Genomic DNA, 19,900 nt, shown 5'->3' with positions numbered 1-19,900 from the left:
GATTGAGTGAGGTGCCAATTTAATGCCAAATTAAAGCCATTAATGCCCCACATCCTTCCCCCACAGCTTGTAACAAGTGGAAGGAGCAAAAATGGGGAGAAAAGGGGATTTTGGCCGTTCCCCTCAGGATGTTATTTTGAAATGTGGGGAAGCTGCTGCTGGGCATTGCCCAGATCCGGCAGCGACTGTTTCGTAATTGCTGTTGATAATTAGGCAGAGGTGGGGTTCGAACTCGGACACCTTCATCTGCAGCTCACTTTAATTCACTAATTAAGGTGAAATCCATGAAAACAAGGGCCCTCCTGGTTGTCACAACCCACCCCTCTCCGCACAAAGGTGCTGGGCCACAAAAAAAACCCCCAAAGGATTCTGAAAAACACCCAAAATGATCCATTCCAGGCTTTTTGCCTTCAAATTGTTTGACCAAACAGCAGCTGGAGCGTGTTAGCAAGAGAAGAGATTGGGAAACGGAGCCACATCTCCCATCAAAATAAATTAAGGGTAAATTAATTACAAACAATGCTTTAAAACGCCCCCATCCTGTCACTGGAATTATTTCTGGTAAGAAACATCCTAAAATAAATAAAAATTAAGTCATCGCCACATGGATGGGTGTGTTCGGAGGAAGCGCCGTCAGTTTAGAGCAGGTAAAGGTTGAACCATAACCGCATAAAATGAAATAGAAATGAAACCCAGCGGCTGCCCAGATCGAGCTCAATTAACTGCATTCTCTTAATTAGGCTTGAAAAATTGGTTTAACCCCAAATTTTTGGTGTTTCCACCAAAACAGAGTGGTTTGGTCTCACAGCGAGTGCCCCACCGGACGCAAATGGGCAATAAGCAAGAGCAGGGACACAGCTGGGTGGTGACGAACTCTGAGCTCATTAATCTAATGACTCATTAGTTAACGACACCTGAAGGAAACAGCAATCGATGATGTAAAGAAATACAGGGTCAGGCTCTGGCAAATGGGCAAAAAGTCAGTGTGTTCTTCAAGAGGTGCCTTAATTCCTTACTCAGGGGGACTCCCGGCCTCATTTTGGGCTAAAACTACCAGAAATGGTTAAAAACAATGCAGTCAATTAGTGATGTAATTCCTAGTAATTAGGAAATGAGGTCCCGCTGGTTTTTACACCGTTACCGAGTCCAACGGGTTGGTTTCTCTCGTCCTCGATTCTGAGATGGGGGAAAGAGAACGAAAGGCCTCACAGTTGGGCGTTAAAGTCTTTTGCCCCGAAGTCAGTGGAATTGGCATTTCCACAGATTATTTCTTTTATTCTTTTTTTTTTTTTTTAAATTATTTATAAAAAAAAAAAAGAAAAACACAACAAAAACAAAGCAGAAGGGATTCGCATTCCTTTCTGCGTGCCGAAGCGTTTCACCCCCTCGTTCCTCCCTCCAGCCGAACAATCTGCGATTGACGGAGACGGCGTCTTTCGGGAGACTGAATCTCCCCCCGCGGCGCAGGAATCTGGCCGGGTGGTCACTCACCCTCCACTTAACAGTTTTTTGTTTTGTTTTGTTGCTTTTTTTGCATCTGATTTACCATTTTCAATTCCAACCCCGAGCTCCGTGGATTTAGTCGCTGAAATACAGCCCGAGAGGGGTTTTTTTAGCTTCTCCGCGGAGAGTTTTTAGCTTCTCCTTAGAGACGGCGCAACGTTAGAGCCCGATGGAGCCTTTTGTCACGTAACTGCTAAATTTACCCATTTTTGCGGGATCTTAAATTTAAATCACGTCGAAGGCTGGCATTTGACATCGCCTCGATTGGGAGTGGTTGGCAAACAGCGCGCGTCACACCTTCGCCTCCACTGAGCGCAAAACCCTCCTCGAGCGAAGAAAAATCAAACCCGACCCCCCCCCCCCCCAAAATCCTCCCGACCGAAATATTTGGGAATTCGGCCGTCGCTGTTTCATCCCATCCAGCGCCACAAACGGTTCCCAACGGCGCAGGGGTCTTGTTTTTCTACCGGTCAGCGCAGTCCTACGGTTCCATCCGTCGCTAAAGGTGAAGTTGAAACGGGCGAGCGGCGAGAAATAACCCGGCACCGATAAATGCCTCTTCCCTCTGGGCTTCGGAGGGTGTTGGAATGTTTGGGTTTTTTTTCCCCCCTCTCCCTGCATGGAGGGAGCGGCCAGAGATCTGCGGGGAGAAACGCTCAACGTCTCGTTCGCATGGCGGGCTCTGCGAGAGGAAACAAGACGGCACCCGTTAGGAAAGGTGTGCGGAGGCAAACTTTGAGAGTCGGAGCTGTGATTTAAGGAGGAAAAAAAAACTTAAAGAAAAAAAAAAAAAACAACCCCAAAAAGTAATAATCATCCATTTCTCAACGTCTTTACCTCGAGACGTCTTCACGTCAAGATTTCCTGCCGGCCCGGGTCCTGTAGGGACCCACCCACTCTCTCTGCCTGGTGTTTCTCCATCACTTGCAGGACGTCCTCCAAGATGGACGGCCCCAGATCCACGTGGAGGGAGAGGAGGGAGCCGGCGTGGGAGAGGAAGGCCGGCTCGGCCTTGTCCTTCTCCTCGGTGAAGCCGTTGGTCGGGGCGGCGAAACACGAGGCGCAGGGATGCGGTGGCGATGACGACGACGAAGGGGTGACGCTCCTGCCTTCACCGCCTTCCTCCTCCTCCTCCTCCTGGCTTCGCGCCGGTGGGGTTTTGTCATCGAGGTGTAACCGTGGAGGTTTTGGGGGGGCTTGCGCCGAGGGCAGCGTCAAGGCCTGCGGCCCCCCGATGACGGGCAGGGAGATGGCGTTTTTGAGGAGGGGAGAGGACGTCTCCAAGGAGGAGGGTGGATGCTCCCGGCCGGAGATGGTGGCCGTCCTGGAGAACTCGAAAGGCGCCGCGTCGGGACTGTCCTTGTCGGAATCGAAGCCGCCTTCGGTCCTGGGGAGGAGGTGGAATTTGCCCTGGAGGAAGGAGATGTCCCCGAACATGTCGCTCTCCCCGCCGCTGCCGATGTGGATGGTGTGTCTGAAGTCCCCCAAGGGCGGGCTGATCATGTCGGAGGAGAGGATGTCGCGCAGCTTCTCCTTCTTCCCCTTCCTGCTGCCCCTCTTCAGGTAGATGGGCACCTTGGTGGACATCTCCCCGAGGAGCAAAGCTCTTCCTCACCAACTCAAGCGTCTTCCGAGACCCTCAGGCTTATAAAAAAATAACCTGGAAAAAAATTAAGGAAAAAAAGGGAAAAAAAAATGCTTAAAAGCAAGTTATAACGTGTAGGACGGAGATCCTCAACGTCAGCACGTCCCAGGAAATTAATTCCAGACGCTCTCCGGTTCGCTATCTGAAAGTTCGTTGGCTGCGTTATCGATAACAAAACAACGCGGGTAATTAAATCCAGGCACTCGGGGCCTCTCCTCAAGATTTGTTTCGAGTGGAAGAGGAAAAAAAAAAAAAAAAATCAAAATCAGGAACGGGGGTCAGAGCTGGAAATCCAAGAGGATTGATGTTTTTATGGGGGAATCGGGGTCCGGAGTTGAAGGGTGGGAGAGCAGAGCATCGGAAAGTGGCTTTTCTAACCCAAAAAGAGATTATTTTTCATTTCAATTCCCTCTCCTCTTGGCCATGTGTAATCCAGCCCCACCCAACAACAAGCTAAAATACAAAATAATAGAGATTAAGGCAGGAGGGGGAAGGAAGTTGGGTTTTTTCCCCCCTATTTTAGTCATGTTCATTCAACTCGGACAAATTTACACGTTTTGGGCGTGATTTTTCAGCTGTGGGGAGAAATAAGGCAAAAAAGTGGGCATTTTTGGCGATAATAACGTTACACACAACCTCGAGAGATGCCTCGGTGGGACAGAAAAGGGGGTGAAACAGGTTTCAGGGCACCTGAGCGTGACTTTTGAATATCAACAAGGGGAAAACTCTGGAGTTTTAGCTTTTCTTACTAATTTTTAGGGAAAAACAATCTCCTGTCGCTCCCCGTTTCTGTAAAACCGGCTCCAATCTGCCCTCGACTGCAAGGACACAAGGGAGTTTATCGGTGATTGAGAGACGGGTTTGGCCAGTGCCGCTGAGCCCCGGCCGCCACTAAAACAACCAGCTTCGGGCTGTTTTCTGCTGTTGGGAACACGCCTCTCGGTACAGCCGCACCCGGACAGCGAGAGCTGACGGTGAAACCACCGATGGCGAAACCACCGCGGCCGAGTCCTGCTCCTCAAATCGACCCCCGAACTGTCGCGGCACGAGGTCCCGGGTGATTCCCCTTGTTGTGGATTTTCCTGTCAGCCATCACCAATGAACAGCCCGGCCGGGAAACAGTCGTTCCTCCTGTGTTTTACAGCCCTAACCACCACGTCAGGCGCTTGCCCCGGCTGAAACCTGCCCCGGCTGGTGCCAAAGAGCCAGTGAAAACCAGTCTGCGGCCGACGCCGGATGAATGGAGCCGGACAGGCTCCCCCGGGGCTGGCGTTTCAATCCCAGCCACGCGCCCAGAGGTGACAAAGGCCACTTTAGGCGGAGGGTGGTGGCTCTTTGGGATATCAAAGCGCCGGGGTTTTGAGGCGGCTCGGTCCCACCAAGGGCTGCTGGATCCTCCTGAGCCACACCCGACCTCAGCCCCTTAAATTTGTCCTTAAAAATATAATAATAATAGATGGAGGGGTGGAAAATCCCACGGTCACCTTAAATATATAATGATAATACACAAAGGGATGGAAAATCCTACATTCACCTTAAAAATATAATAAGCAGGAGACGCAGAGGGATGATTAATCCCATGTTCACCTTAAAAATATAATTATAATATGCAGAGGGATGGAAAATCCTACATTCACCTTGAAAATCTAATAATAAGAAGACACAGAGGGATGAAAATTCCCACGGTCACCTTAAAAACCTAATAATAATAATATACAGAGGGATGGAAAATCCCATGTTCACCTTAAAAATGTAATAATAATATATGGAGGGATGGAAAAGCCCACGTTCCCCTTAAAAATCTAATAACAAGAAGACACAGAGGGATGGAAAATCCCACAGTCACCTTCAACCGCCTGGTGCACCGTCGTTATCGTTAGGAAGCGCCGCCGAGACCTCATCCTGTCTACGCTGTTCGTTTTATTCCCTTTTTTTTTTCCCCCTTAATTGCCTCTTTCTTGGAACATCTTCCCCGAACAGAGACCCACGTACGCGCCGCTACAGCCGGAGCCGCTGCCGGGGTCACGTTGGGTTGATGGCAACGAGGGAGAGGAGACGGAGCGGCAGGAAATGGCCCAAAGAGCTCAAAACCAAGCGCGGCCGAGATGCCGGCGATGCCGTCAGCGTCGGGAACGCAGCCCCGGGGGGAACGTGGTCCCCGATAATCCCGTTCCCGGCAGCTCTGGGCGGAGAAGAAAATCCTGACGATGCAGAATTCAGCTTCGTTAATCCCGGGTGGATTAAAGCGGGCGGTGTAATGACAGGCCGCGGCCGCTCGCGTGAAATCCGGGCGCCGGGAGGAAGGGGGTGAGACGATGGCGGCGGAGCCGGTGCCGGACGCGGAGAGAAAGGGAGGACGGAGGGAAGCTGTTTCTTCACCGAGATCCGGATTCGGAGCAGCGCCGGCGCTCGCCAGAACGCCTGCCGGATGCGCAGCCACCCTTGTGCCGGCAAACCACAAAGAGGGGCGGGTTAGCCACGAAAAAACACTGAAATTATTTTAAAACAACAACAAAAAAAAGTGGATTTGGCAGAAAAAAGTCTCTCGTCGCTCAGAAATATTGAAGGTTTTCAAGGTGTGGGGTGATGCTGCTGGGGATGAGCGTTGGGGAGCGGCCACCGGGATCGTTTCCCCTCCCGGCCAGCGCAGGTTCAACGTCTTCCACTGGCACTGAACAGAAATCGCTCTTCCTCACCCCAATTTCTCGCCCCAGCTCCTCCTCTTCTCCCCAGTCTGGGCTGCGGCCGAGACCCCAGCGCCCCACTGGGCCGGGACAAAGGCTGCCTGTGATCTCTGGAGAATTCAGGGCCTCGGATAGAGCCCTTTCCCTTTGTGCTGGAAAGAAAAAAAGACTCGAAAAAGGGTATTTGCTGCCAGTGCAGCCTGGGAAAGGGTCAGCGGGCCCTGAAAGCACAGGGAATAGGGTGGTTTTTGCATCAGAAAAATCCTTAAAATCCCTTTTTCTGGCATTTTTCAGCATTGGCACCTGAATAAACCTGCTCAAAAGATGGGAGCGTTACCAGGGCGCCCAGATCCCGGCAGTGATGCCACACAGAGGGGAAAAACAGATCGGAAAAAGAGCAAAACCCAAATAAACCCCTTTGTTAAGTTATTTAGGGGTGTTTTCACCCACGTTTATCCCGGCAGTGCGTCCCCCCCGTCGCTAAAAACTTGTTAAAAGCCAAAAATAATCCAGGTGTCCCTCGAAAGGAGACTCGTTAAGAGAGAACTGGGGAAAATGAGATGTTCCGGTGCGGGATAAAAGCGGGAGGTGCCTCAGGAGAAGATTTGAGGAATTAAACTCAACCTTCATCCCCCTGAGAGGCTTCGTTTTTGCTTCTCATCGTTAAAAAATCAGCCGAAAGCCCCAGGGAGAAGATTTAAGATCCCTCCCAGCGTCTCCGCCGACACCCAGCGCCGGGATATTTGCCCCCGGTTGGCTTTTTGATTCCCCCCCGGAGTCAAATTTGGGTGGTTTTCTGTCTCTGTCCCATTTTCAGACATGCAGGTGTCAATACCTGAATTTTTGTTTCTTTTTCACCTGTTTTTGGCAATTTAGGCTTTGCCTGACAAAAATATCGGTTTCTTTTTGGCCTGTTTTCAGCCATTTAGACTTTGCCACCTGAAAATTTCCTTCCTTCCTGCCCCCTTTTACAGCCGTTTCAACTTTGCTACGTGAAAATTTGTTTCTTTTTAGCTCATTTTCAGCCATTTATGCTTCATCACACGAAGACCCTGGGGCTTCCTCAGCCCCCCTCGGTTACTCCCGGAGCAGTGATTTTCCCATCCCGGCATCTATTTTATCAAGATACTGCAAAAATAGGGATTAAGCGACGGAGGCTTGAACTCATTTTCCCTCTGGAAGGCGCAAAAATCGAGCGACCGCCGCAGAAAACGAAGCCGGTTCCTCCCATCTCCTCCTCTTGACCCTTTTTTGGGTCTTTTTGCACCTTTTATCGGCGCTTAGAGAAAATCCTCGCCTAAAAATTTGCCCCTGGGAAGAGGTTTTGCCCTCGCATCCCCCCCCGGGGGAAGGGAAATTCACGCGGGAGATGGAAACGCACCCCCTTTTCCCACGGTGCCAGAGTCAGACGGACATCGGGGCGCGGAAAAGGGACCCTTTGGGGAATAACATCCCTTCAGGATGGGAATTAGGGAATTTTTTTAGGGAATAGGGATGTTTTTGAAAGCCTTTTGCGGGTGCCCTGGCGGTTGGCATCATTGGAAGGATGTATCCCAGATTCTCCTGGTTATTCCTGGTTAAAAGGGAGGATTCATTTCTCTCCGCAGGGTCGCGGTGCCGGCGCTGTCCTACCTCAAGCATCTGGATTGGGAAGAGCCGCCGGTGACGTCTCCATGCCGAGGGGACACCGTGAAAAGGTGTGTGCGGGGCAGGACTGTCCCCTCCCAACAGCCGCGTCATCAAACACTGGGGTTGTTTTTTTTTTCACACCCCCCCCCCCAGGACTAGGAAAACACCGGTACCGGGGTGGGGGTGTGGGGAGGAGATTTTCCCAGATAAGGAAATTCCAAGGAGGAAAGTTTGCGGATGAGGAAGTGCTGGCACTGGGTAGGGAAACGTGGCCAAACCCTTCCCGTGCCTCAGTTTCCCCCGGCTGTGCCCACACCCCGCTGCAGCGGTGACAAACCAAAGGGGAAAAGAGGTGGTGGTGGTGTGTGTGTGGGGGGAATATAAAAAACCCTTAAAACCAGGAAAAACAACTCTTTAGGGTGGCTCCTCCTGCCGGGCCCCACCCGAGAACCTGGGGAGCGCCGGGAATTCCCGGGAGGGGACAGCGGCATTCGGGGTGGGATGAGGGCACAGGTCGCATGTCTCTCCCCGTGATGGGGTCGGAGTCCGTTCCAGTCAGGCAACTCCTTAAAACATGGATATTTTATAAAAAAAAAATAATATATATATATCCCTGAATCCCTATTTGTGCTGAAAAATCCTCCCTAGAAAAAAATAAAAAAATCCCGGAGCAGGATCCGGCCTCCCTCCCCCAAAACGTGCCGTCTATTTTGGGGATCCGGCGGCTAATTTGAGCCGGGGGCAATCGGAAACCTCCGCAGCTGGGGGCTAAAATTAAGAGGTGGCTGCAGGAAAACCGGGGAGGGGACAAAAAGGGGGAGTGGGGGCGTAAGGAAAAGGGAATCCAGTCTTTTTTTTTTTCTTGGAAAAAAAGGCTGGAAGCATCCCCTCCTCCCCCCCCGCCCTTTAAATTGGGGATCAGGGATGTGACAGGGACACAAAAACATCCTGAAGAACATAAAAAAGAACTGCCCCCCCCCTTCGTTGTCCTCAGCATCCCGATGGCTCGCAGCAGCAGGGATTTACAAGCCGGTGCCGGGAAGAGAGACCAAATCCCCCCCTCCTGGCTCCCAAATTTACCACCGTGTCCCACCCCTCCCAGCCCCCCCCCCCCCGGCTACAGCCGGTGTGGGTCCTGGTAGGAATCTCACCGGAAAACAACCCCCAGGATCGCGGCCGACGCTCACCCTCCTCTTCCTCCCACTCCGGCAGCTGAGCCGGAGCCAAACGCGAGCGTTCCCTTCCTCCCAACGCCGGAGCGTCGGCGCGGCCGGCTCCCAGCCAACGGCCAAGCCCCACCCCGGCACACGGGGCCTCGCTTCCCCCTTCCCAGGGCAGGGGGGTGTTTTCCTTCCCCCCAAAATTCTCAAAACATGGAGAGAGACGGCGTTGGCTTCTCACTGGGATGAAGAACCGGGTGGCTTCGTCCTTTTCCCCAGCCGTCGTGCCTCGGTTTCCCCGCTCCGCCAAGGGAAGAGGCAGCACTGCGGTTCTCCCGGAGGAAAAATCCCTGAGGAAATAAAAATAAAAGCTGGAAAAATTCCTGCCGGCTCTGGAGGGAAGTGGGGGATTCCCTACGGAGCAGCGGAACTCACACCCCTCCACTGCCCTCTTCCCCACCCCCCCCCCCCCCCAAAAAAAAATTCCTTGGCCGACTCATAATGCTGGAGTCTCCGCTCGTTTAAATCCCAAATTAGCCTCGTCCTCAGGGATCATCTAATTAAGAGGCAAACGAGATGCCGGCTGCTTCCCTCCTGATGGCTTTGAATCGACCCCCCCCCAATAAAATCCCCCCCAACAACCCTAAAATAGCATTTTTAGGAGGGAAACTTGAGGCTGGACAGGGAGCATCAAAGCCAAAAATGGGGAGAAAATGGGTTTTTGCTCCCCTCCCCCCTGCAGCAGGTGAAAAAAATATATATAAAAAAGCTGGAAACTCGGAAAAAAGGGGGGGGAAATGGTCTTTTACCCACCCTAGGGAAAAAAAGTGTTTTATTTGGGGTGAGAAGCGCTAAAATCGGCAAAAGATCTGAGGAACTGAGGCCGAGATGCGACAGTTGGAGAAGTCCGCAACGCACTGAGATTTGGGGAGAAAACACAGATTTTCTGGCAAATCCTGCCCCCCCCCCCCAAATAATCAAAAATCACAAGCGTCTCCCTCCCCGGACCCCGTTTTCCCCCGGTTTTCCCCTAAAAGTGCCCTGACGCCCACGTGGGATTTAAAGGGTGAGAGAAGATAAACACGTCGCTTCTAGAGGGAGGCTGTAATAAGGCCAGGCAGGTAATTAAGTGGAAAATTAACGAAGGGAGACGCTCAGCGCCGCCTGACGAGGTTGTTTTCCAACCTCCCGCCGCCTGGAACTGCCCCGCCGTGGGGAGTTACGAAACATTCCCTTTCTTCACACGGGATTTACCTTTTTTTCCAGAAAAAAAAATAAAAAAGCCCTTTCCCTCCTTTCCTGGCATCGGAGCGGAACAAACACCGGGAGAAACGGAGCCAAAAGGGAGGATTTTAATTAATTTTCAGCTTCTTCATCACAAATTAGAGGCAAAGTGGGGGAAAAATGTTTCAAACCCAAACCCGACGCTGGTTTTTCACCCCCAGCCGAGCCAGGAGCTGCGGATCCTTCACCCAAGCCCACGAAGCAGCAGTGCAGCTCCCCCCCGGGCACCTGTAAATTAATTGCTTTCGGACTAATTAAACTCAGAGGCCCATAACAAGGAAGCTCATCCCGTAATGACATCACTGAGGAGGTGAATCCGGGACACGGGTGCCCCGGCAGAGGAGGATTTCGGCCCCATCACACCCCGAGATTCCCCTTTTCCGGGGGTAAATCCAGCTGGAGGCTCATCTTTGTTTCCCTAATGAAGAAGACACAGGGGATTTGCTAACGAGCGACCCCAAAATCACCCATTTACACCCCAAAACCCACCCGTTGCTGCTAATTTGGGTCCTCCGAAACCCCGCCTGGAAAAATCACTGCAAAAATCAGCTTCCTGCCCCCGCTTCCTTATCATTAATCAATTAATTAGGGAATATTAGGGTGGCTCCCACCATTTTGGGGTGCAGCGCGGAGTCAGGACCCCCTGAAACGGAGTCAGGTGAAAGCACAGGAGACAAACACAAGCGTTTTGGGTGTTTTTTAACCAAAATTCAAAGTGTCTTTTAACACCAATTGGTTCCCGTGAAGAAATTAAGTTGTAGAAAGGGTCAAAGAATTAAGTCTCTGTCCCGACGATTTAGATTTTAACGACTTGAGCAGCAACACACGGACTCTTCCGCTCGCCCTGGGTGTCTCCTCGCTGTAGGTACAGGCGGCCATAGGTCCCCCCGACCTGGCCCTTCGTCAGTCGGCCGGGATTGATGCAGACACAGCCCAGAACGTCCTGCGGGAAAATGGGAGTGATGGTCACAGATCCCGGTGCTGAGGAACCACCAGGAAACACAACCGCTTGGCTACAGCCAACACAGACAGTGATAGTCACCCAGCTACAGCCAACGTGGACACCAGGAGCCGCAACCACCTGGCTACAGCCGACACGGACACCGAGAGCCGCCCGGCTACAGCTGACATGGACACTGACAGCCGAGGATGCCCGGCTACAGGCGACAGAGACACTGATAGTCACCTGGCTACAGCCAACATGGACACTGGGAGCCACAACCACTTGGCTACAGCCAACATGGACACTGATAGCCACCCAGCTACAGCCGACATGGACACTGGGAGCCACCTGGCTACAGCCAACACGGACACCGGGAGCTGTGACTGCCCAGCTACAGGCGCTGGGGATGCCGTCAGCCACAACCGCCCAGCTACAGGCAACAGGGATGCCGGCGGCTGTGACCAACCAGCTACAGTCACGAGACTGTGCTGTATTCATGCTGTAAACTGGATTTTGCCCAAATATGTCAAAATATGGCGGATTTGGGGGGTATATAAGGCACATCGAGGACAGGGACGTGACACGAGGGAGCCAGCACGGTGTCACCAAGGGCAAGCTGGTGGCCACCTGTGCTGGGGTGACCCCACCAGCAGGTGAGGGACCAGCTTCGGCTGTGTCTGCCTCGGACACGGCCCCCCACAACATCCTGCTCCCTTAAACTGGAGAAACTGGGATTTGATGGGTGGACGAGGAATGGGCTGGAAAGTCACATCCAGAGGAGGGTGGTCAACGGCTCCGTGTCTGGATGGAGACGGGTGACAAGTGGTGGCCCCTCAGGGGTCCGCGCTGAGACCAGCACTTCAATATCATCATCAGTGACAAGGACAGTGGGATCAAGGGCACCCTTGGCGAGCTTGTGGGTGACACCGAGCGGGACGGTGACACGCCGGAGGGACAATCTGCCACCCAGAGGGACCTGGACGAGCTCCAGAAGTGAGAACCCCTCACGAGGTTCAACCAGCCCCAAAAGTGCAGGGTCCTGTGCATGGGGAAACACCCCCCTCCTCTGCAGCGCTGCCACCAGCTCTGGGGACATCAGAGGGACACGGAGCTGTGGGAGAGGGACCAGAGGAGGTCACCGAGACGCCCCGAGGGCTGGAGCCCCTCTGCTGTGGGGACAGGCTGAAGAGAGCTGGGGGGGTTCAGCCTGGAGAGGAGTAGGCTCCGGGGAGACCTTGGAGCCCCTTCCAGTCCCTCAAGGGGCTCCGGGAGAGACTCTTCATCAGGGAGCGGAGCCATAAATAGTGGTTTTAAGGTAAAAAAGGGGAGATTTAGACCAGATATTCGGAAGAAATCGGTGGTGAGACCCTGGCCCAGGTCGCCCCGAGAAGCTGTGGGTGCCCCATCCCTGGAAACAATCCCAGGACCGGGCTCGGAGAGACCTGACGTCATTGAAGACGTCCCTGCCCAGGGTGACGATGACCTTTTAAAGGTCCCTTTCCCACCCAAACCAGTGCGGGATTCGCCGATCCCAACAGGCACACCCCTGACCTTCACGAAGTACCGCAGCTCCGAGGGGGTGACGAGGACGTCGGGGGTGACGGGCAACGAGGCGTAGCTGTAGAAGTTCTCGTAGTCGACGTTCAGCTCCTCCGAGGGGGGGTACAGCGGGTAGTAACTACCGGCGAAGGGGAAAAAAACCAGACATTACCGCAGCCTTTGCCTGTAGCAACAAGGCTCGGACACAACCGGCAGGTAATTTCGGGGTAGAAAGAGGTCTTTCTGCTTGTTTTGCCTATCGCCGAGAGCAGCTCTCGGCCAGGGACGCCTGACGCACACCAGGAGGATTTACAGTGCTAAAACCCTCTGAATCCTCTTTTAAAAGGGTTATCAAACCCCAAACTGACATTTTTTTGGGGTTAAAAAACGACTTTAAAGGGGAAGAGGGCGAGAACGGCACAGGATTTCCCTTATTTGGCCACAAAAAAGCCCTTTTTGGGTTCGGGCGGGTGTTTGCGCTACACCCCTCACCTCCTCTGCGTCAGGATGTGCTTGAGGATTCGCGTGAACCTGTCCGAGATCCCCGATGAGCTACGAGAGAAAAGGGAGGAAAAAGGAAAAACAAACAAACAAACAAACAAAAAAAAGCTTGGAGGCTGCACTGATTAATTAGTCAGGCAGCCTAATTAACGACCTGGCACCCAGGGATGGGGGCAGCTCTGTCTCTCCATCAGAGAAACGAGGCACCGGAGGGGACAACCGAGGGACAACCCGCCCGGGGATGACGCCTCCTGCTGAGATCCTGTCAATTTGAGGCCGAATCCGGAGACTTCCCTGCTCCCGTCGCGCGTTCCCGGATTGGGGATCCCCGCCAGCTCCCCCCCACCTGCTGATCTCCTCGGCGCCCATGTGGAAGATGAGGTCGGTGGAGGTGAGGCCCAAGACCACGCCGTCGATGTCCAGGGTACAGGGCTCCGGCACCAAGTGCACGCGCTGCGGGGACACCGGGGGGGGGACAACAGGTCAGGGGGTGGCTTTGCCGGGACCCTAAAACACCCCCGAGTACCCTAAAATGACCCCAAGGTGCTCAGCTTTCCATAATTGTCCCAAACCTGGCCTAAAATGCCCCCAAAACCTGCCCCAAAATGCTACAAGCACACTGGGATTTCCTTAAATGCCCCAAATCTGCCCTAAATCACCCCAAACCTGCCCTAAAACAGTCGCACTCACACTCGGCTTTCCTTAAACACCCCACACCCACCCCAAAATACCCCAAACCCACCCCAAAGTGTTGCCATCAGGTTGAGCTTTCCTCAAATATCCCAAATTTACCCCAAATCACCCCAAACCTGCCCTAAAACGGTCACAATCACCCTGAGCTTTCCTTAAACACCCCTAAACCAGCCCTAAAAGCCCCAAATCCACCCCAAAACTGCCCCAAAACATTGCCATCAGGTTGAGTTTTCCTCAAATGCCCCAAATCTGCCCTAAAACCGTCACAAATCACGCTAACGTTTCCTTAAACACCCTAAATACGCCCCAAAAACCGCCGCAGCCGGGCTGGACTTTCTGCCAGGAGCATCACAAGCTGCTCCCTGGGCGGGGGGGAATCTTAAATTAGGGAATTTTACCCCAAAAAGGGCTGGGAAAGCCATTTGCAGGGATGCGTTGGTTGGTTTTTTTTTTTTTTTCCTGGAAATTCATTGGGTTTTGGGGCTTTTTTTTTTTGGGGTAAAAAGGAGGTTTGTTACCGGTTTGTCGTCCCGGGGCAGGTCGGGGCAGGGGAAGGGCGGCTGCGGGTAAACGAAGTCGTGGTGGACGTCGCGCAGGGACGGGACCAGGACCAGCTGGGAACCCGCGCTGCCGGGGAAAAATGGGGAAAAACCAGGGGATTTAGGGACAACGATGAGGCGAGAACTGGGGAAAAAGGGAAAACCAGAGGATTTAGGGACAACGATGAGCTGAGAGTTGACGGTGTTGGAAAAAAAAAAAAAGAGGGAAAACCAGGCAGTTTAGGGAGAAAGATGAGCCGAGAATTGATGCTGTTGGAAAAAAAAGAGGGGAAAACAGGGAATTTAGGGACAATGATGAGCCGAGAGCTGGGAAAAAGAGGGAGAAAAAGGCAATTAAGGGATAAAGATCAGCCAAGAGTTGATGATGTCAGAAAAAAAGAGGGAAAAACGGAGAATTTAGGGACAAAGATGACCCGAGAACTGGAAAAAAGAGGGAAAACCAGGCAGTTTAGGGAGAAAGATGAGCTAATAACTGGAAAAAAAGAGAAAAACAGGGAATTTAGGGACAAAGGTGAGCCAAGGACTGGAAAAAAGAGGGAAAAACCAGGTGATTAATTACAGTCAGAGCCAAGGAACAGCTCGACAGCCAGAACCAGCACTTCTCGTAGGAAATTACAGCCGGGCCCCCTCAAAAATAGACCATTTTGGGGCATTTTGGAAGTGAGAAGACCCAAAATCTGCTGAAATCCCCCCAAAACTCACTTTGCTTCTGTGGGAAAGGTGTTTCACCCTGTGGGCTACAACCAGCGCCCCCTCCTCCATTCCAGAGCCCGTTAACGAGGCTTTTAATCAAAATCTCATGATTTTTCCCTCTTCGCTGCCTGTTTCCCGCTCGGGAATCGGTGGAAACCTCCCATTTGGTGATAAAAAAGGAGGTTTTGGGCAAAAAGCGACCTGTGGAAACAAAGAACTACCTACCTTCGTGTCCCTTCGATGATCATCTTCAGGCAGAGCTTGAAGACGTCAGCGAAGGAGCCCAGGAGCTGGCAGTTCTAAAAAATGAGGGAAAACAACGGGATTTGAGGAATTCCCCCTTTTTTTTGGGACACCCCCCCATCTCCCGCGGCCGCTTTGTTCTTCCAGAGCCCGGCACCATGAATCAACCCCAAACCCACAGGGATGGAGGAGTTTTGGGGGCAAAAACCAGCTTTTAGACCACCCTGCTCGCACACTGGGGGTTCCGGGGGGGTTTTGGGGGGGCACCCAACTCAGTGTGTCGTCCCCCCCCCCCAGGGATGAAGCCGGCGGGGGGGGAGGGGGCACCCATGGGTGCCCCAGGTCTCCCTCACCTCCACTTGCTCATGCTTGGCATCCAGGAACGGCCCAAACTGCGAAGAAATGGTGAAAAATCAGAGAAAACCACAAGCCGGGATGTGCCCACGTGTCACCGGCCCCAAAAACCAAATTAATTGTGTTAAACACCACCCCCTCCCCCCGAAAAAGGTAATTTTTTAAATTATTCTTATTAATTAAGCTCAAATTTTATCCCGCGACCCCAAAGCGGTCGGGGCAAAAGGGGAGACTGATCAAAGCAGCGCGCCCTTTCCAAGCGGGAAACCAGGATCTGGCTCCTGTGGCGCTCAAAGAGCACGATTTGCTCTTAAAACGGGGCTTTTTTTTTGTCGTTTTAGGGTAAAAAACAGGCCTTTTGTCACTTTAGGATGAAAAACAGGTGGTTTGAGATCACGCCCGAGCCGCCTCTCTCCTCGCGTGGCGCTTTTTTACACTGATTTTTTTAAAATTTCGAAACCTCGACCGCGCTTTCCCGCTGCGGCCTCTTGTTTTATGATATTTAATTGGTTTAATTAATGTAAATAATTAGTAAGTAATAAAGGCTGGGTCCCTCCACCCCCCTCACCAGGACGCAGACGTCGGGGCGGTCGCGGGCGATGACCTCCAGGAGGTCGGTGAGGGGTTCGTAGGTGATGCTGTCGGAGGTGGTGTAGGGTCCGCAGGCCACCAGCACCATCCTCTGCTCTACCGGGACAGAAAGAGGGGGTTTGGGGACAAAAAGAAGGGTTTTGGGGACAAAAAGAAGGGGTTTGGGGACAAAAAGAAGGGGTTTGGGGACAAAAAGAAGGGGTTTGGGGACCCTCTAGCCCGAAAGGGAGGTTTAACCCATCCTGGCTTTAAACCTCTGTGGGGAAAGCCTCGGGGCTCACCTGGGGCCGGCTCCGTGGGGATGTGGAAGGGAAGGGGCACCCCCTGCGGATAAACCAGAAATAGCCTCTAAATCCTCCTTTTTCAACCCAAAAAAAATCAGCCCATCGGTGGGGACACGGTCACCTCGTAGAGCTTGGAGACCACCATCATCCTCCCGGTGCTGTTGGTCCCCTCCAGCGCCACGATCTTAAAGGTCGGGGGGAGAGAAAATGGCGTCAGGCTCGGAATTTGCAGGGGCATGGGTGGATTTTGGGGGTGTGTGTGTGTGTGTGTGTGTGTGTGTCCCCCATTTTCCCTGCTCCCCCCAAAACCCACCTGGCCGGGAAAGAGGGAATATTCCTTCAGCTCTGAGAGGTCCAGGGGGATTTGGCCCCCCGAGGAGTGTTCCCGGTCCCCCTCCAGCACCACCGATTTGGGGTTGAGCTTCCCGTTGCTGTCGCAGCCGATCTGCCCCAGCACCGTCACCGGTTCCTGGGGGGAAAACGGGGTGAAAAAAAAAAAAAAAAACCAAACAACAAAAAGCCAACATTTTTTTGCCTCAAAACACCCCCTATAAAAGTGGGCGTGGGGCGTCGGGGTGACACCTGTGAGGAAGTGGGGGGGTGTGGGGGTGTTTCACCTGCGCCGGGAGCAAGACGGAGGCGAAGTCCTCCAGGTGATGGTGGCTCTTGAGGGCGTCCCCGAGCTCCTCGATCCTCCACGCCAGCACTACGGAGCGAACAACAAAAAACCACCCCAAAAAACTCAAAGATTACCACCCAAATTGAGGTTGGGGTGGGGGGGTGGGGGTGTCACCTCCTCCCCGAACCCCGCACCCCCTTGTCACCTTCCCGGACGTCCAGCGCTTTCTGGAACATGAATTTGTAGCTTTTTGTCAAATTTTCTTCTGGGGAACCGAAAAGTTTGAGGGTGCAAGAGCCGCCGCCGCCGCCGCTCCAGGAGGGACCCTGGATGGAGCCGAACGAGGCCACCACCTCCCCCCGGCTGCTCCGGGAGGTGTATTTTTGGGAGGGGGTGACACTATGGGGACAAAAAAAAAAAAAAAAACCCAAAAAACAGGTGTGTGTGTGTGTGCGGGAGGGGGTGACGATGAGGACCGGCGGCGGCACCCCCAAATATCCCAGTATCCCCATTTACCTGGGGGAGAAGCTGTTGGGAGAGAAAAGGGCGTAAGGGCTGCGGGAGGAGAGGGTGCGCTTGGGCCGGGGGGTTTCCGGGGTGGAATTGCTGCGTTTTTGGGGACCCTGCAAGAAAAAAAAAATATGCGATTTTGGGGGCGGGGGTTTAAAAAAGGTGTATTTTGGGGGGGGGGTAAAAAAAAGGTGTATTTTCAGGGGTAAAAAAGGTGTATTGAGGGGGAGTTAAAAAAGGTGCATTTTGGGGGGGGTAAAAAAGGTGCATTTTGGGGGGGGTAAAAAAGGTGCATTTTGGGGGGGGTAAAAAAGGTGCATTTTGGGGGGGGGTAAAAAAGGTGCATTTTGGGGGGGGGTAAAAAAGGTGCATTTTGGGGGGGGTAAAAAAGGTGCATTTTGGGGGGGGTAAAAAAGGTGCATTTTGGGGGGGGTAAAAAAGGTGCATTTTGGGGGGGGGTAAAAAAGGTGCATTTTGGGGGGGGTAAAAAAGGTGCATTTGGGGGGGGTAAAAAAGGTGCATTTTGGGGGGGGTAAAAAAGGTGCATTTTGGGGGGTAGAGGGGTTTGGGGGCAGAAAATGGTAAATTTGGGAGTGTTTTTTGGGGGGTTAAGGTGTCGGGGAGCACCTTGGAGGGGGTGGTGTAGGCATCCAGCAGCTCATCCTCTTCTTCCTCGTCAAGGCTGGCGGCTCGTTAAGGAGCACCCAAACCCCCTATTTTTTTGGGTGCGGAGGACCGACACCCACCAGGCCCCACTTCACTTAGGGAGCTGCACCCCACGGGGGACACCGTAACACCCCGTTTTGTTAAGAATCACCCCAAAACCCGCAGGATACAGCTCCTGGAGGGAGTGGATGTCGTGGAGGCCACCGTAGCGGTTGTCCCTTTTCCGGGGATCCGGCTGTTCCGCTTGACGAGGACCTTGGAGGAGGAAGAAGAGGTGGTGAGTGTGTGTGTGTGTGTGTGTGCCCCAACTTTTCCTGGGGGTTTTGGGGTGGGAAGGGGGATCCCCCCCCCCAAACCTCGTGCTCGAAGGCGTCGAGGCTGTCGGCGGAGAGCTGGGTGTCGAGGTCCTTGCTGGTGACGAAGGCCAGCAGCTCGTTAGCCAAGGCCACCGGGCCCAGCCCGTGGGTCAGGCACAGCTCCACCACTGCGGGGAAAGGGGAGGGAGGGGTTAACGAGGGTTGGGGACACACACACACCCCCCCCTCCCCCCAGTGAACCCCAAAACCCCCCGGTGGGTCCCCTCCTACCTCCTCCCTGCACCTTCCTTCTCCCCATCTCCCGCTCCGGACCCTTCAAAAGCCCAATTCACCCCGACAACCCCCCAACTCCTTGTACCCCCAAATCCTGGCAGTCCTGACCCCCACAACACCCCCCCAATGAACCCCAAACCACCCGACACCCCCAAACTCCTCACCTGACACCCCCAGATCACCCGACACCCCCTCAAACACCTCTCCTGACACCCCCAAACCCCTCACCTGACACCCCCAGACCACCCAACACCCCAAAGCACTTGAACCCCCCAAACTCCTCCCCTGACACCCCCAATACACCTGATACCCCAGACCCCCGATACCCCCTCACACCACCCCCCCGACACCCCCAGACCCCCCATACCCCCTCGCACAACCCCCCCGACACCCCCAGACCCCCGATACCCCCTCACACCACCCCCCGACACCCCCAGACCCCCGATACCCCCTCACACAACCCCCCCGACACCCCCAGACCCCCCATACCCCCTCACACCACCCCCCCGACACCCCCAGACCCCCCATACCCCCTCGCACCACCCCCCCGACACCCCCAGACCCCCGATACCCCCTCGCACCACCCCCCCGACACCCCCAGACCCCCCGATACCCCCTCGCACCACCCCCCCGACACCCCCAGACCCCCGATACCCCCCTCACACCACCCCCCCGACACCCCCAGACCCCCGATACCCCCTCACACCACTCCCCCGACACCCCCAGACCCCCGATACCCCCTCACACCACTCCCCCGACACCCCCAGACCCCCGATACCCCCTCACACCACTCCCCCCGACACCCCCAGACCCCCGATACCCCCTCACACAACCCCCCGACACCCCCAGACCCCCCCCCTTCCCCTCACACCCCCTCCAATACCCCCTTTCTCTCCCCCAACACCCCCTCACACCCCCGGCCGTTCCCCCCCCGGTGTCCTCACGCTTGGCGGGCACGTCCTCGCCCTGACAGCGCAGCTCGAAGAGCCCCAGCTCCCGCAGCACGGCCTCGGCCGACACCGGCTCCGGCTCCGGCTCCGCCATCGCCGCGGCGAAAAGCCCGCGCGGGCGCGACACCGCCGCGCTTTACGGCAGCGGGGAAGGGGGGAAAGCGGGCGGAGCATCGCCTTATTAGGAAACGGGCGTGGCGGTGCTTGGGTGGAGAGGCGTGTCCATGCAAATATAGAGGGTGAACCAGCCAACTGGAGA

The 19,900-nt window shown here is 54.2% G+C and overlaps 2 protein-coding genes across 2 annotated transcripts; both read right to left on the bottom strand.

Annotated features, from left to right (window-relative positions):
• Positions 1-1,294: 1,294 nt before the first annotated feature.
• CDC42EP2 (CDC42 effector protein 2) lies at positions 1,295-8,787 on the bottom strand. The gene is made up of 3 exons (XM_074167393.1): positions 8,613-8,787; positions 2,341-3,163; positions 1,295-2,185 (listed from the first exon to the last, which is right to left on the bottom strand). Exon 2 carries the CDS (start codon positions 3,088-3,090, stop codon positions 2,353-2,355), a length of 738 nt encoding a protein of 245 aa, XP_074023494.1. The 5' UTR covers positions 3,091-3,163; positions 8,613-8,787; the 3' UTR covers positions 1,295-2,185; positions 2,341-2,352.
• A 1,806-nt stretch (positions 8,788-10,593) lies between these two features.
• POLA2 (DNA polymerase alpha 2, accessory subunit) lies at positions 10,594-19,735 on the bottom strand. The gene is made up of 18 exons (XM_074167392.1): positions 19,636-19,735; positions 18,448-18,585; positions 18,272-18,353; positions 18,063-18,117; positions 17,442-17,548; positions 17,131-17,324; positions 16,924-17,012; positions 16,620-16,775; positions 16,428-16,490; positions 16,277-16,346; positions 16,000-16,118; positions 15,431-15,469; positions 15,060-15,133; positions 14,100-14,208; positions 13,235-13,341; positions 12,880-12,939; positions 12,400-12,526; positions 10,594-10,848 (listed from the first exon to the last, which is right to left on the bottom strand). Exons 1-18 carry the CDS (start codon positions 19,733-19,735, stop codon positions 10,702-10,704), a joined length of 1,836 nt encoding a protein of 611 aa, XP_074023493.1. The 3' UTR covers positions 10,594-10,701.
• Between the last annotated feature and the right edge of the window lie 165 nt (positions 19,736-19,900).

Source organism: Numenius arquata, unplaced genomic scaffold, assembly GCF_964106895.1.
Source record: "Numenius arquata unplaced genomic scaffold, bNumArq3.hap1.1 HAP1_SCAFFOLD_1052, whole genome shotgun sequence".
NCBI lineage: Eukaryota > Metazoa > Chordata > Aves > Charadriiformes > Scolopacidae > Numenius > Numenius arquata.
Note: the sequence above shows the minus strand (reverse complement) of the source record. Positions and strands in the feature narration are given on the sequence as shown.